Source organism: Euprymna scolopes, chromosome 44 (genome assembly GCF_053919585.1).
Source record: "Euprymna scolopes isolate OS-2025 chromosome 44, ASM5391958v1, whole genome shotgun sequence".
NCBI lineage: Eukaryota > Metazoa > Mollusca > Cephalopoda > Sepiida > Sepiolidae > Euprymna > Euprymna scolopes.
Window position 1 is genome coordinate 15,033,038 of NC_136525.1, and position 17,734 is coordinate 15,050,771.

At 34.3% G+C, this 17,734-nt stretch overlaps 1 protein-coding gene across 1 annotated transcript in view; it reads left to right on the forward strand.

The window, feature by feature from the left end:
- Positions 1-17,734, forward strand: part of LOC145268704 (trafficking protein particle complex subunit 8-like) — a 121,914-nt gene that overhangs the window by 35,116 nt on the left and 69,064 nt on the right. The window contains exons 11-14 of the mRNA XM_080124241.1: positions 4,273-4,467; positions 6,269-6,417; positions 7,921-7,995; positions 13,368-13,727. Coding sequence (XP_079980367.1) covers positions 4,273-4,467; positions 6,269-6,417; positions 7,921-7,995; positions 13,368-13,727 — 779 coding nt within the window. The remainder of the gene's footprint in view (positions 1-4,272; positions 4,468-6,268; positions 6,418-7,920; positions 7,996-13,367; positions 13,728-17,734) is intronic.

A 17,734-nucleotide genomic window follows, 5' to 3' on the forward strand; every position in this document is an offset into this window, starting at 1 on the left:
TGACTACTACACACTATTAACCCTTATCCTCGAGTTGTCTCTGGGCCTTGATAAGCGGTGATGCCTATGTAAAAAAAAAAAAAAAAAAAAAAAAAAAAATGAATCTCCAGCCCAGAGAACCCAATATCTTCCACTTGCGCAATCTCAAGAAAATCCTAAGAATCAATTGGCAGAACCACATCTCAAACAAGAACATCCTTGATCAGACAAACATCCCGAGCATGTTCACTCTACTTACCAAATAAAGACTTTATATATTATATAGTTATATATTAGCTTGATCATGCCAGGCAAATAGATGATAGAAGGATTATAAAAGCTATTCTTTATGGTGAGCTTGCAATCAGCCTTAATCATGTATACTATTCTATACTACAAGAATGTCTGCAAGCAAGTGACAGGTTGGGGGTGAGATATTGTTCTTCCATCGTAAACGTATAAATTGTATGTATTGTTGTTTAGCCAGATATCAAGGGGATATGATATCGACGTATAAACTGAGTCATGTTGTATCAGAGTTATCACACGGGTATATATTAAAGTTCATATTAGATATCATTTTTTTATAAGAAGAATAAATATATGCTTCATACTTACTTTCGTTCCTTTTTTTTTTTTTTTTTTACATAGACATCACCACTTATAAACACCAAGAGGCCACTCGAGGATAAGGGTTAAAATGTACAGTAGAAATTGGACAATATAGTAATCGTTAGTAAAGGAAATTTGGTAAATTTGTTAACTTATATGGAACGGGTCATCAACAACTTGTTTATGTTGGACTTGAAGACAACCATATTGTCAGCTAGAAAGTAGGAAAACAGAAGACAATTCCACAGGCGTGCAGTTCTAAGAAAGAAGCTTTGCTCATGGAATCTACGTTTCGGTTTAGGCACAGATAAAGAGTGGGGGAAATTAGTGATGGTGTTTTCTGCTAGACGGGTGTTTCTTGTGAAAATTTGGCACGGCGGGGGGGGGCATAGATTAGAGCTCAGCCGAGCACTTGCCATGAAAATAACGATAAAGCAGAGACAAACTCGCAGCATCACTTCTGTGAAATAGAGGTTGCAGGGAAGAAAGAACATCCCCTACGAGGCTACGAAGTCTATTTTGAACTTTATTAAGACAGGATAAGTCTTTTCTAGCAGCTCCTGCCCAAATGTGGCAACAGTACTCCATCTTAGGACATACCTGGCTCTTATATAGATAGAGAATTGCATCAGCAGTGAGATATCTACTGGATCGATAGAAGGATCCCATCATTTTTCCAGCAGCCTTGGCAACAGATTTAATGTATGTGTTCCATTTACAATCAGGAGTGAAGGTCAAGCCCGGAAGCTTGTCAAAACATGAGGCCTCCACAAGACGAGAGCCATTCATTTCAATTGATGCCAGATGGGGATCAGAGCGTTGATGATGTAAAGATAAAAGCTTGGTTTTAGATGCATTAAAAGTAACAAGCCACCTCTTTCCCCATTGTACCACTTGCTCAAGATAAGAGGTGAGAGAATCTGAGAACTTGGTCGTTTACGGTCTTAGATGTGCTGCCAATGATAGTGTCATCAGCATAAATGTCTATGAATGATGTAAGGATATGATTTGGAAGATCATTAATCAAGAAGAGAGTTGGGCCCAGGATGGACCCCTGAGGGACTCCAGCATTAATACTGAGAGCTTCTCCGATAGGTTCATAAGACTAGTGGTTGATGGGCTTCTGCCCATCAACCACTAGTCTTATGAACCTATCAGAGAGAAATGATTTAATAATTGAGAAGACATTTCCAGCTATAGCGTAGCTGGAGATCTTGTGAAGTAAACTTTTATGCCATACTCTATCAAATGCCTTTGATATGTCAAGAGCAATTGCCCTAGAAAGATAGCCTCCGTCGAGAGATTCGCTAATCCTATGAGATATAACTATAAGCACATCTGCTGTAGATCTAGCAGAACGGAAACCATATTGAGTGTCACTAAGAAGGTTATTTTTGCTGAGATGGTTGATTACTTCTGTATTTAACACAGATTCTAGCAACTTACTCATGACGCACGGGAGACTTATTGGCCTGTACTGAGAGGGAGATGAGCGATCACCTGAATTCTTAAATACAGGGCATACTGATGAGATTTTCCAGGGTGATGGGAAGCAATTCTCCTTAAGACAGCATTTAAACAGTTTTGTAAGGATGGGCGCTAGTTCTGGTTGAAGTCTTTTGAGTACTATAATTGGAATACCATCATGGCCGGTTACTTTACTGGAATCAAGATTCTTGATTAGCTTGGCAACATCACGTACAGATATTTGTATATCACATAGCGTGTTTTCTGATACAGGAGGAAATATTGGAGGTTGGCGGCCTTGGTTGCAAAGGGTAGAATTAGCTGCAAAGTTCTTGACAAAGAGTTTGGTTTTGTCTGATGCTGACGAGATTACCTCAGGTCCATTGATAATAGTTGGGATAGAGCACACGCTTGTGTTCAGGATCCTGTTTTCTATTTACCAAAACTGGTGGGAACCAAGCCGCTGCTCAGCTACTTTGGACTTGACAGACTTAGCATACAACTCTCTTGCGTTTTTTATCACTGTTTTACAGTGGTTGCAGGCAGTCCTGAAAGTGGTTTTAATCTCAGTACATCCATTACGTTGGAAGCAATGGAAAAAGTGATTTCTGTGCGCAATGGCAGCAGCACCTTCTGGAGAGAACCATGGCAAAGTTTTTCTATCTTCACTACTGGGCTCCGTAATGGAACATGAAACGACCAACCATAACCAATTGAGACCTCTGTTCTTCCTTCTTTTGTGAAACCACAGAACAACATTTTATATTTTTACAATATAAATCTATTTCAGCTGTCTCAAATGGTCTTTACAAAGAGTCTGCATTACGTGTCTACATGCTTGTTTTTTACAGCCTCGCTTCCTGGCTTGGAGCACGTCTGTTTACTTCTGTGACCAAACTCAAACTCTCCTCCTTTCTCTAACCTTCTTGACCTCGGTTCCGTTATGTCATCATTCAAAAAGCATGCATATCTCATCTCAACGTGTGACCTTTCCACATATGCTTGCCCAAGGTCATTTTGTTTATTTAACCTAGCTAATTTTTGTAAACATCCTCAGCTAAAACCCATTGCTACACGTTATTCTATAAACAATAAATAACTCCCAATATAAACTATTTTAACAATATCACTGGATAGATAGATTATGTTTTTTTGCGTGCTTGTCTAGGGTTAATGATAAAACTAATAAAAGTGGGGGGAAAAAAAAAGGATAATTTGAAAAAGAAATTTTATTACACAAAAAAAAGACAAAGTAGAAAGAATGAATTGCTAGTAATTTTTTTTTTTTTTTACAATCATATCAGGGCGAGGGGAATATCTCTGTTTTCTAGTTTATCTCCTTTTTGATTAAAGTAATTATTTTTATAGTAATGGTTTGAGATATAAATGCTTTTTGGTCAAATATAATTCAGAAAAATCTATATTTACTTTACATATTTACTTTAGTTATTGATGAAAGATACTTTTTCTTTTTATCTTGTTGCCCTGTTTTTTGTTTTTTAATGACTCTAATTTGCTTGTGATTTCTTCGGTCGGAGTCATAAGTTGTGGTCGCCTATGTTCTACTTTTTGAAAATCTCCAGAGCTGCTAAAAAAAAAACGTTTTACATTCAAATTTATAAGTAATACTTTTTATATTATTTTATATAATCTTTTATTTTTATTTTTTAATTAATTTATTATATTTTATATTGTTATATAATATTTTAAGTATTTTTATTTTGTTATTGTTAATTATATTTATAATTATTTTTATTATATGTTATTTGGATAATTAATATTATCATTTGTTTAAGAAATCATACTAACTTCATATCGTAAAAGGAAAATACAAGATAAATAGATAGAATGACAGACAGATCGATAGTTAATTTCACTTTTAACCATGTTATTATCCAACACATTACTGAAGACCACAATCACTGGAGAAGAGCTGTAAAGGTATCCGCAGCAAAACCTGTCGATCCAGGATAGGCCTGCATAATTACAGTAGATGCTGCAATTTGCTAGTGGATTAATCTGAGGTGCTGAACTCCATTGTCTCCTGAGACTGATGCCAACAATAGTTAGGATAGATAGAAAAAGATTTTGCATTTATTCATTTAGATACGTCATTATTTCTCATGTTGAAAATAAAATATATTTTGATGTTGAATGAATATCTTGTCAGCATCTGTTTGTTTTATTTATTTTATATTTTTTTTTTGCGTGTAGATTCAGGAAAGACATGCGTTGTTGGTGTGAATTTTGAACAAGATGAAGATGATAATATTCAATGGCATGAACTTGAAAAACTTCTCGTCTTGTCAACTTGTAACGGAGGCAGTTTGCCACAGAATTTCCGGCCAACTTTACATTGTTTCACAGATCGTACAGACAATAAATACAACCCGGTTGGCTTTGTTGGAGGTAAGTTGTTCTTTTTTTTTTCTGTTTTTCTATTTTGATATTTTCTTTCTAACAAAAAAAATTTTTTAAATTTATTTGAGATTTTTTTTACATTGTTTATTTTTTACATCGTTTATTTTTTTACATTATTTTTTTTACATTATTTTTTTTACATTATTTTTTTTACATTATTTTTTTTACATTATTTTTTTTACATTATTTTTTTTACATTATTTATTTTTTACATTTATTTTTTACATTATTTATTTTTTACATTATTTATTTTTTACATTATTTATTTTTTACATTATTTATTTTTTACATCATTTTTTTTACATTATTTTTTTTACATTATTTTTTTACATTTTTTTTTTACATTATTTTTTTTTTACATTTCTTTTTGTACATTTATTTTTTCATTGTTTATTTTTTAGGTTTTTTTTCATTGTTTATTTTTTACAGTGTTTTTTCATTGATTTTTTTAGATTTGTACATTGTTTTTTACATTTTTTTTTACATTTTTATATTCTACTTTATATTTTTTACATTTAAAAATATGCATTAAAATTGATATTTTTAAATTCATATTTTTTAGCTTGTTTATATTTCAATTTATATATACTTTTACTTATAGTTTTTAATATTTTTTACATTAAATTTTTGACATTAAAAAAACATTTTACATTAAATTTATTATGGTTTTTATATTTACTTTCATATTTTTTTACATTTTAGATTTTAATTATATATATACTAGCAAAAGTACCCATCGTTGACTGGGTTCAAAAACAGCCTACAGAAAATGGACTCTGATTCATGAAAGTATGATAGGTTATGAAAAGGAAGGGTTGTAAATTTGGGTTCCTTTGGTGGTATCTAAACTAAAGCAAAATATGATGAAAGTAAAAATAAAATAGATAAACCCCATAATTTATTATACCATTTCTGTTCACATTGAAACACTTATCACAATATTCTGTGGATCTATATTAAAAAACCTTGTTAAACTTTGTGCCATATTTCCATTCTATGGAGGTCAGGCACGAACAAACACCCAATAATTTTATTATACCATATTTCTTCAAACTGAAACATAATTATCAAAGTATACTTACACAGATAGATATGAAAAGTCTTTATTAAAGTTTGTGCCTATATCCATTCTATGGAGGCCAGGCGCGAACGCAGACCCCATAATTTTATTATACCATCCCTATTTAAGTTAAAACATACTTATCAAAGTATTCTTATGTACATCTGTATCAAAAACACTTGTAAACATTTTATTTTTTTAATTTTTTATTTCCATACTTTGTGGACCAAGCGCGAACACAGACCCCACAATTTTTATGAACCACTGTTCTCCCAGATCAAACATACCCATTCCTGTGTCTCGATATATCTTCTATCATTATATATAATCAGTTTTTTTAATATACTCAACCATATAGGAGCCTATTCATGACCAGACACACACATATTATGGAGATATATATATATATATATATATATATATATATAAAATAATTTTATATATATAAAATAATTTTACACACACACAGACATTCATCTTTACATTATATATATATATATATATATATATATATATATATAATATAATTTTGAAAAACATGTGGAATTGTATAATGAAAAATTATTGTAAAAAATAATTTAAGAAATTATGTGAAAAAATATTTTTGAAAGATTTTTTTTTTAAATAAAGCTTTCATGTTTATTTTCAGTTTTTTAAAATTATTTTCAAAAATATATTTTCAATTGCTTTTGCGATTCATTATTTGTCACAAAAAAATATTCTTTGCAGAAAAAGTGAGTGTAGAAGTTCATCTTGTCAATCCATTAAAGATAACATTGGTCTTGACCGATGTGGCGTTGTTATGGACATTCCTACCACATGGAGCCAACAGTAAGGAACGGTCACCACTTATTAGTAATGAAGTTGTTACTGTAAAGGTAAGAAATTAATATACTTAGTTTATATAGCGTGGAACGATAAAAGTGTCGCCCTAAAAAAAAAAACAATACTACTGCTTTCTTTTAAAACTTTTATTGAAAAAAATCAATTCAGGTAATGTGATTATGTAGTAGAGCTGATATCCATTCAATGTAGCCACCTTCAGCCTCAGAGTTCTGGAACTGGGAGCATGCCTTTTCCACAAGTGTTGAAGTTCGGCAGATACTCGGCAATCAGACTAGTTTTGGTGTTGTGGGAGGTCATGTTGGTGATGTTCGTGACGCATGGCCAAACAAAGTAGTCCAGTGGATTCAGGTCGGAGGAGGAAGCAGGGATCTAGTGAGAAAAAGGTACAAAGTTGTAGCATACTTTCTGAAGCCAAGCCTGGATCTCTTTGGACTTGTGGGCCGGCAGAGTCCTGCTGCCACACCCAGGGTCTGCCAGCGGCCACATGATTGCACCAAGGGATCACCGCACTATTCAGCACATTCAGGCACACTTTGGTGTTGACTTTAAAGCTGACTTCAAAGATGTGAGATGGCATGATGTGGCCCTCACTTGAAACCACATTAAAGACCATAACTGTGGCCGGAAACTTTGTTTTCATCACCGTGGGCACGTCCCTGTTATTCATGGCAATCTAGTGATGCATTTTGAGGGTGCTTGGATTGGTAGAGAGCATGAGTTGTACAGCGGCGCATCTCCGATCTCTCTCGTTGAACATTGTCATTTTCAGACATGATAGAAGGCTCCTATCCTTTTTAGGATTTGAACACAATTGGCCAACTAGTAGATGGTCTGCAACCAAAAAAGAAAACTGATTTTCATTAAACGGAAATGAAATCATGTATTTTCTAGGGTGACAATTTTAGTGTTTCACCCTATGTATGATATATATATATATGATAATTTAGGAATTTAAAATTTGTGATTTGAAAAGGTTAAATTTGAAATATAGAAATTGTATTGTATGCAAGACAAAGAATACAGTATAGTAAAATATATTTCCTTAACCCATGAGTTTTCGATGTTTATACATCCGGAGGAAAAATATTATAAACGGTTTGCACCTAATTTGCTAAAGGTAATAAACATAGAAAATTAAATGTTTTTAAAGTTTTTAAATCATTTTAGCTACATTGAATAAGGGAACCTGGATATTGATGCAGTAAAAAAAGGATATTGAACATCAAATCGAAATGGAAGCTCTGTGAAAATATGTATATATTGGATTGTTACCAGTTCCCTTGGATTTATTACAATATGCCGTTGGATCTTTTTACCTGCTAAATACCAAGAACTTCCATTACAGGATTTAGCATACACTTTCGATTTGAAGTTCAGTATCTTTTTTTTTTTTTTTTTTTTGACGAGCACTTGCCATGAATTACATATTACAGGTCCCGCTATTAGTGATTATTTCTATTGTGAACGAAGTAAAAAAAAGTTGGAATCACACAACACTTCAAGTGAACTGTTATCAATTATTTCTTCTATTGTAGAACAAACTGGCTGATGAAATTATTCACACACAAGTTTTAGAAGAAGTTAATTTAACAGGAAATGCAGAAGTGCCCGTAAGTATAAAGAGTTTTGCTTTTTCTTTCTTTAATTTTTCACTCCAGGGTAGATTTGCTGGTGTGAGTTGAATGTCAAGATGGAAGACATCCATTTTATTTCGTCAACCGTTTAAGTAGCTATCTAACAGATATGGCATGAACTGTATAAGAAAAGGAAGTCGTCAAGCGGCCATTTTCTTTCTAGGCCGCTGTATCTTCACATTACTCTCAATGAGATGTGAGAGTTTATGTCGGTGGGTTTTATTGGATACAGTCACATGCTATTCATGTTATGGAAATTTTAAACTGATGCAATTGTGTCAGAGATGGATGACACTCTAATCTCCACTTTGTGACAAAACGAACATGCATACATCCAAGGCAATGGCTTACATTTAATGCTACTAAGTCAAAGCTCCTTTCCTTTAAAAATTAAAAAAACCTTTCAAACCACTGATCCAATTTATGTGGAATGCAACCATAGTTATATTTAATGCTACTAAAACGAAGCCCATTTCCTTTAAAATAAAAGAAACCTTTCAAACCACTGATCTAATTTGTCGTGGAATGCAACCATAGTTACATTTAATGCTACTAAGTCAAAGCTCCTTTCCTTTAAAATAAACCTTTCAAACCACTGATCCAGTTTGTTGTGGAATGCAACCATAGTTACATTTAATGCTACTAAGTCAAAGCTCCTTTCCTTTAAAATAAACCTTTCAAACCACTGATCCAGTTTGTTGTGGAATGCAACCATAGTTACATTTAATGCTACTGAAACAAAGCTCCTTTCTTTGAAAAATGAAAAGAAACCTTTGAAACCACTGATCCAATTTATGTGGAATGCAACCATAGTTACATTTAATGCTACTAAAACAAAGCTCCTTTCCTTGAAAAATGAAAAGAAACCTTTGAAACCACTGATCCAATTTATGTGGAATGCAACCATAGTTACATTTAATGCTACTAAAACAAAGCTCCTTTCCTTGAAAAATGAAAAGAAACCTTTGAAACCACTGATCCAATTTATGTGGAATGCAACCATAGTTACATTTAATGCTACTAAAACAAAGCTCCTTTCTTTGAAAAATGAAAAGAAACCTTTGAAACCACTGATCCAATTTATGTGGAATGCAACCATAGTTACATTTAATGCTACTAAAACAAAGCTCCTTTCTTTGAAAAATGAAAAGAAACCTTTGAAACCACTGATCCAATTTATGTGGAATGCAACCATAGTTACATTTAATGCTACTAAAACAAAGCTCCTTTCCTTGAAAAATGAAAAGAAACCTTTGACACCACTGATCCAATTTATGTGGAATGCAACCATAGTTACATTTAATGCTACTAAAACAAAGCTCCTTTCTTTGAAAAATGAAAAGAAACCTTTGAAACCACTGATCCAATTTATGTGGAATGCAACCATAGTTACATTTAATGCTACTAAAACAAAGCTCCTTTCCTTGAAAAATGAAAAGAAACCTTTGAAACCACTGATCCAATTTATGTGGAATGCAACCATAGTTACATTTAATGCTACTAAAACAAAGCTCCTTTCTTTGAAAAATGAAAAGAAACCTTTGAAACCACTGATCCAATTTATGTGGAATGCAACCATAGTTACATTTAATGCTACTAAAACAAAGCTCCTTTCCTTGAAAAATGAAAAGAAACCTTTGAAACCACTGATCCAATTTATGTGGAATGCAACCATAGTTACATTTAATGCTACTAAAACAAAGCTCCTTTCTTTGAAAAATGAAAAGAAACCTTTGAAACCACTGATCCAATTTATGTGGAATGCAACCATAGTTACATTTAATGCTACTAAAACAAAGCTCCTTTCTTTGAAAAATGAAAAGAAACCTTTGAAACCACTGATCCAATTTATGTGGAATGCAACCATAGTTACATTTAATGCTACTAAAACAAAGCTCCTTTCCTTGAAAAATGAAAAGAAACCTTTGACACCACTGATCCAATTTATGTGGAATGCAACCATAGTTACATTTAATGCTACTAAAACAAAGCTCCTTTCTTTGAAAAATGAAAAGAAACCTTTGAAACCACTGATCCAATTTATGTGGAATGCAACCATAGTTACATTTAATGCTACTAAAACAAAGCTCCTTTCCTTGAAAAATGAAAAGAAACCTTTGAAACCACTGATCCAATTTATGTGGAATGCAACCATAGTTACATTTAATGCTACTAAAACAAAGCTCCTTTCTTTGAAAAATGAAAAGAAACCTTTGAAACCACTGATCCAATTTATGTGGAATGCAACCATAGTTACATTTAATGCTACTAAAACAAAGCTCCTTTCCTTGAAAAATGAAAAGAAACCTTTGAAACCACTGATCCAATTTATGTGGAATGCAACCATAGTTACATTTAATGCTACTAAAACAAAGCTCCTTTCCTTGAAAAATGAAAAGAAACCTTTGAAACCACTGATCCAATTTATGTGGAATGCAACCATAGTTACATTTAATGCTACTAAAACAAAGCTCCTTTCCTTGAAAAATGAAAAGAAACCTTTGAAACCACTGATCCAATTTATGTGGAATGCAACCATAGTTACATTTAATGCTACTAAAACAAAGCTCCTTTCCTTGAAAAATGAAAAGAAACCTTTGAAACCACTGATCCAATTTATGTGGAATGCAACCATAGTTACATCTAATGCTACTAAAAGAAAGCTCCTTTCCTTGAAAAATGAAAAGAAACCTTTGAAACCACTGATTACCATGACTACCTGAGAGTCTGACTCTCAAACTCCTTGACCTAACATTCACAGGTAACGTGAGGTGGAATAAATATAAAGATACTGCCAAGACTAAATCTAAAAATCTGACACCTGCCAGTATCTCTGCAAAGCCACCACTCGCTCATGTGTATTGTTTCCACATCTAGACTGGTGCACCAATCACTATCCTCTTCCTCTTAAACAAGGTCAAATAAAAAAGACCTGTTGCTACCAGATCAGGCTGTCTGAAGATATTGGCTGCCTGAGATGAATGGCCCTGTCGGTGGGGCATTAGAATACGCTGACTGCCCCCCTGCAGAGAGTAAAAGTCTCTCAATGGAGGTCCTGGATATGACCTTAAACGATATCCAGTGGTGAGACAGTGACGAACAAATTCGGAGTTTTAGTATAATGATCCTTCCGGTTGGATATAGTCTAATCGTTGAATGTTTGAGTTAAATAAAAAGGAGAATGATTTTCAGATCGCCAAGTTCACTGCATCAATGCACACGTAACAAAAATCTGTCCTTTTTGTGTCGGTCCTGGATATGACCTTAAACTATATCCAGTAGTGAGGCCCCAGCTTGTGGGCTTTGGGGAGTGTGGAGCCACCCTTTAATTACCATTGCTCCCAGGTCCACTCTGACCCGGAGTGGTAGTACCTGTTAGGGTCCCAACTATGGGTTAAATAGAAACCGACGTGAAAACAACAAATATATTCTATTAAAAAAATTTTTCTTAAAAAATCTTTGGATTCGGCATTAAATAACCCGAAATAGGTTGATATGCCGTAAAACAAAAACAACCAACCAACCAGCCTGAGATGAAATGCACCTTTTTGTTTTTTGGCTTTTTGTTTTTTTAATTCCTTTTGCAAAAACTTATGTTCTGCAAAAAACAAAAACAACCCACTCCCCCCCTTTCTCCTTCTTCCCATTACACCTTTCTTTTACGATTTCCTCCACTTCCTGACTGGTTTCCTAACTTAAAATGTACCAAACATTGATATTGTAACCCTTTTCCCCTCTCCTATTGCAAAACTCATTCATGTTCTGCAAATCAGGGAATAAAAACAATAAAATTCACTATAAAACAACGAAACCAAACACTACAAACTAGCAATTGAAGATATAAAGAAGTCGAAGAATAAAAAACGTCTACAAAATAACTGGATGCAACGTGAATACTATTTCCAAAATAACTGGATTCAGCATTGAATAACCTGAAAGGGTTGATATGCTGTAAAACTAAACCAAACACAATGGATAAATATTTGAAGATATAAAGAATTTTAAGCATAAAATCTGTTTCCAAGATTAATAGATTCGGCATTAAATAACCCGAAAAGGGTTGATATGCCCTAAAACAAAACAAAGAGTCTTTAATCTAATAGTCCCCCATACTGTGATTGGAAAAACTCAAAATTCACTTAAAAATGATTTTCTTTATAAAAATAAAATTACTTGATGAATTTCAGTTTTTTCCATCATAGTTATGTACATTTTTTTAAATTTATTTTTGTTTATTCACAAGGGGTGGGGATTCTGAACAAGCATCAAAATTATTAATGTTACAAAAGAGAAAAAAAAAAGGTGCTTTATAATAGCATTTCAAATAAATTCATTTTAGATTTTTTTTTTTTTAAATTATGTACTTGCATGACATGCTGAAATTTGTAAAAAAAATTATTTTTAAAAAAATGATTGCGTAGTAAATTAAAATTTATCAAATTATAGAGTTTTATTGTATTTGATAATATTGAAAACAAAGGTGTTGTTTAGGATAGTTGACAAGTTGATGGTGAAAGTGTGCTGGTTAACCAATGGAAGATCTTAAGAATTTGGGATTAAATTGTTAGGTTAAAGTACAGAATAGTTATAAAATATTTTAAAATAGAAAATGGTGGACTGTTAATATCCTTCTTTTTTTTTTTTTTTTTCTTCTTTTGTAAAATTGTTCAAATAGATCTATTTTGTCATTTTTCGTCTTTTTTGTACTAATTTCAACATGACACATAAGTACGTAATTATGTTTTTACGTAAAATGATTTTTTTTTTTTTAAATTCTATTACATTGCATATGACCTCACACCCGCTCCCCTAAAAAAAAAAATGATAATCTACATTTCACTTCTGGCAGACCTGAACAAGCTTTCCCCCTGCTATAAAATTATTATAATCGATAAGACTTCAATTTTTTTCCTAATATCAAAGTTATTTTGAAGCTTATTTAATGACTTTTAATGCGGGAGATATTAAATTTTTCTTTTATACCACAAAAATAGCTTAATAAGGAGAGTTTTGTTGATTGACTGAAAAGTGGGGTATCAATTTAATAGAACGTTATAATTTAAAAGTGATCCCTCCCATGTTAAGTTATTAAATAAAATTTTAAATCTTTTTTGTTATTAATGTTATCGACGATAATCCGCAGAAAAAATTAAAAAATGAGGAAAAGAATTAATTTTACGGCAGGGGCAAAAGCTTGTTCGGGTCCGCCTTATTTTTTTGTGGTCTAAACTAGGCGGGTTTATAATACCTGCTTATAATAGATTGATTAAAATTAAATTTGAGTATGATTTGTTTTCCTTTATAAAAAAAAATGTCATGCGTGCAATTTTTTTTCTTTGTCCTCAAAGGTTGAGTTATCCTTGACCCCTCAACAAACTGGAGATTTGCGTATACTCGGTATTGCTTATAATCTTGGTACGAGTTCTCTTCAAGCACTCGGCAGTAACACGAATGCCACTATCATTGGCACAGATGGCAACCTAACAGGGACCCCTGTGACAACAACAACAACTACAGCAGTAGGGACAACACCCCCTGCTGCCCCGACACGTCCCAGCTATGTCAGCTCGATACATGTTCGAGGCAAACAGCGTTTGGAAGTGCAGGGTCCAAGGCTCAACAGTACGAAAGAAGAGAAAGTGAATAAAGTTTACGGACCTGATCGCAGGCTCGATCTGGTTATTAAGCCGCAAATGCCTCTTCTGAAGGTGAGTCGTTGACTTATACCCACTCCCCCCCACCCCACTTCATGTCGGCAAAATTCCTTGCCAAAGTTGGTACCTCTCATTTACTTGTTTTCTTTTTTGTTTAATCATCATTATCATCATCATCATCATCATCATGTCTGTTTTACGTGCTAACATGTTTTAGATGTGACTAAACTAACAAAGTCTCCTGATTGGCACACATCTCTCCATACTGTCACTATCATCATCGTTATCGTTGGTTTTACATGTTTGTTGCTACCAGATCAGGCTGTCTGAAAATATCGGCTTCCTGACTGAAACCAAACATTGATGTTATTGTATTTTTTCTTTTTGCAAAACTCAATCATGTTCTGCAAAACATAAAACAAAAACAGTTTTCCTCTATGAAACAAGGAAAACTCAAATAAATATTTGAAGATATAAAGAGTTTGAAGTATACTAGGGCTTTACATTGCGAGTGAAACAGTCGCATTTGCGAGTGATTTTTCAAAATGGCGACTAGAAATAAGGAAACGCTTACCTTTCGGCAATTGTATTTCTTTTACTTGACAATCTTCCAAAGCTCCCTAATGAATGAAAAATATCTTTCCAACTTTTTTTTTTAATAAAACGAACAAAGTTAAATTATTTAAACAACAAATATTTAATAGAACAATATACTCTTTTTTTGAACGAAGGCTATTTAAAAAAAACGTGAAGGAATTAGAATGTTTATACCTTCAAGTTTCAACATAAAATTTGTTGTATATTTAGAATTACACTTATTTAAAAAAAAAAAAAGCACAGAAAAATCTTTATGATGTACATACTGGTCACAGAACGAAGATGTCATATTCTAAAAATCATGTGGGTTTGGCTAGTAACTTTTCTGTTTGGCTAGTAAACGAAAATATTTAGTTGTCAAAGGTCAACTAAAGATAAATATGTCCGTAGAGCCCTGCATAAATTTTTATCCAAAATGATTGGAGTCAGCATTAAATAACTCAAAAAAAGTTGATATCCCATAAAACAAAACAACCAAACCAAACACCATGAATAAATATTAGGAAGCATGAAATCTTTTACTTTTGACATTAAATAGCCCGAGAAAGACTGATATGCTGCAAAGCAAAACAATCTTCTATATATATAAAAGGCAAAAATCGGTGTGTATGTATGTATGTATGTATGTTTGTTTGTAACGCTAAAACTTTTGAAAGACGGAACCAGAGTTGACAAATTTGGTATCATATTGCACCTTGATCACCCGGATGACAAATATCGAAATTTCACGTCAAACGGACCAGTAGAAAGGGGTCAACTGATCGTTTTTCTCCTAGGGGGGCCCCCCAAAAAACCTGTCATTTTAACGTTATTCAATACGTGTCACGTGACGTGACGTCAGCTCAAACTTTTGACAGACACAACCAAAGTTGACAAATTATGTATCATATTGCACCTTGATCACCCGCATGACAAATATCAAAATTTCACGTCAAACGGACAATTACAAGGGGGTGAACTTATCATTTTTCTCCCAGGGGGGGTCCCAAAAATCCTGTCATTATAACGTTATTCATTAAGTGTCACGTGACGTGACGTCAGCTCAGTAAAATGTCGGCTGCAGCTGAGGTACGTTAAAACTGCCTTCGGAGGAGAAATTGATACTATAACACAGTTAAATATTAGTTTTCGACTCGAACCGTTATTACCAACGTAATTATCGCACTCCAAAAAAAAAAAAAAAAACCAAAATTACACGAAAATTGACGTAGGGAAAATGTTTTTATTTTTGCTCGAAGTTTTTTGCCGGCGAAGATGACTTTGCTCTTTGTAATTTACATGTAAACAAAGATTAGCCATTTTGTTTATACATTCTAACTCTGTTAACTTGAAGGGGGAGGGGGGGTATCAGTATCAGGCCGCTTATGTAAACGAAAATTAGGTCGCTTGCACATTTTCCACTTTCTCTCTCTCTCTCTCGCCGTCTTTCTCTCTCTCTCTCTCTCTTTCGCCGTCTTTCTCTCTCTCTCTCAATCTCTCTCTCTCTCGCCGTCTTTCTCTCTCTCTCGCCGTCTTTCTCTCTCTCTCTCACTCTCTTCTATCTCTACACCTTTCCTAACTCTCTATCACCATATTTCTCTCTCACTCTCACTCTCTTCTCTCTCTCTCTCTCTCTCTAGACCTCTTTCTCTTCTCTTTCTCACTCTCACCCTCTTTATCTACTCTCTCTCTCACCCTCTTTCCCTTCTCTTATCTTCTCTCTCTCTCTCGCCCTGTTTCTCTTCTCTCTAAAGACGGCGAGAGAGAGAGAGAGAGAAGGGAAAGAGGGTGAGAGAGAGAGTAGATAAAGAGGGTGAGAGAGAGAAAGAGAAGAGAAAAAGGTCTAGAGAGAGAGAAGAGAGTGAGAGAGAGAGAGGATCAACTCGACTCACCATATTTCTCTCTCTCTCTCTCTCACTCTCTTCTCTCTCTCTCTCTAGACCTTTTTCTCTTCTCTTTCTCTCTCTCACCCTCTTTATCTACTCTCTCTCTCACCCTCTTTTTCTGCTCTCTCTCACCCTTCTCTCTCTCTCTCTCTACCTCTTTCTCTTCTCTATCACCCTCTTTCCCTGCTCTCTCTCACCTTCATCTCTCTCTCTCTCTACCTATTTCTCTTCTCTCTCTCTCTCCCTCTGCTCTCTCTCACCCTCTTCTTTCTCCCTCACCCTCTTCTCTCTCTCTCTCTCTCTACCTCTTTCTCTTATCTCTCTCTCTCACTACCCCTCTCTCTCTCTCTGTCTTACCCTCTTCTCTCTCTCTCTACCTCTTTCTCTTATCTCTCTCTCTCACTACCTCTCTCTCTCTCACCCTCTTCTCTCTCTCACCCTCTTTCTCTCTTACCCTCTTCTCTCTCTACCTCTTTCACTTCTCTCACCCTCTTTCTCTCTCACCCTCTTTCTCTGCTCTCTCTCACCCTCTTCTCTGCTCTCTCTCACCCTCTTCTCTCTCTACCTCTTTCTCTTCTCTCTCTCACCCTCTTCTCTCTCTCTTACCCTCTTTCTCTTCTCTTCTCTTTTCTCTCTCTCTCGCCGTCTTTCTTTTCTCTCTCTCTCACCCTCTTTCTCTTCTCTCTCTCTCTTTCACCCTCATTCTCAACTCACTCTTACCCTCTTCTCTCTCCCTGTCTACCTCTTTCTCTTCTCTCTCTCTCACCCCCTTTCTCTTCTCTCTCTCACACCGTCTTTCTCTTCTCTCTCTCTCTCCCCTCATTCTCTTCTGTCTCTCTCTCGCCCTCTTTATCTTCTCTCTCTCTCTCACCCCGTTTCTCTTCTCTCTATATTAGCACTTATCAAGGCCAATAGTCAACTCGAGGATGACAGTTCAAAAGGTCACAGTAGTCAAATTTGGGAAAGAGGATGGAACAACTTTAACGGGAGCATGAGTTATTCAGCGACACCAACCTATTTTGTAATATATATATATATATATATATATATTGTACAAACTATATATTACCACTTATCAAGGCCTATAGGCCACTCGAGGATGAGAGTTTAAAAGTGCACAGTAGTCAAATTCGGCAAAGATGATGGAACCGCTTTAAGAGGAGGATGAATTATTCAGTGACTCCAACCTATTTTGTTACATATATGTATGTATATATTTTGTAAAAAATATATATTACTACTTATCAAGGCCCATAGGACACTCGAGGATTAGAGTTGAAAAGTGCACAGCAGTCAAACTGGGAAAGATGATGGAACCGCTTTAAGAGGAGGATGAATTATTCAGTGACTCCAACCTATTTTGTTACATATATGTATGTATATATTTTGTAAAAAATATATATTACTACTTATCAAGGCCCATAGGACACTCGAGGATTAGAGTTGAAAAGTGCACAGCAGTCAAACTGGGAAAGATGATGGAACCGCTTTAAGAGGAGGATGAATTATTCAGTGACTCCAACCTATTTTGTTACATATATGTATGTATATATTTTGTAAAAAATATATATTACTACTTATCAAGGCCCATAGGACACT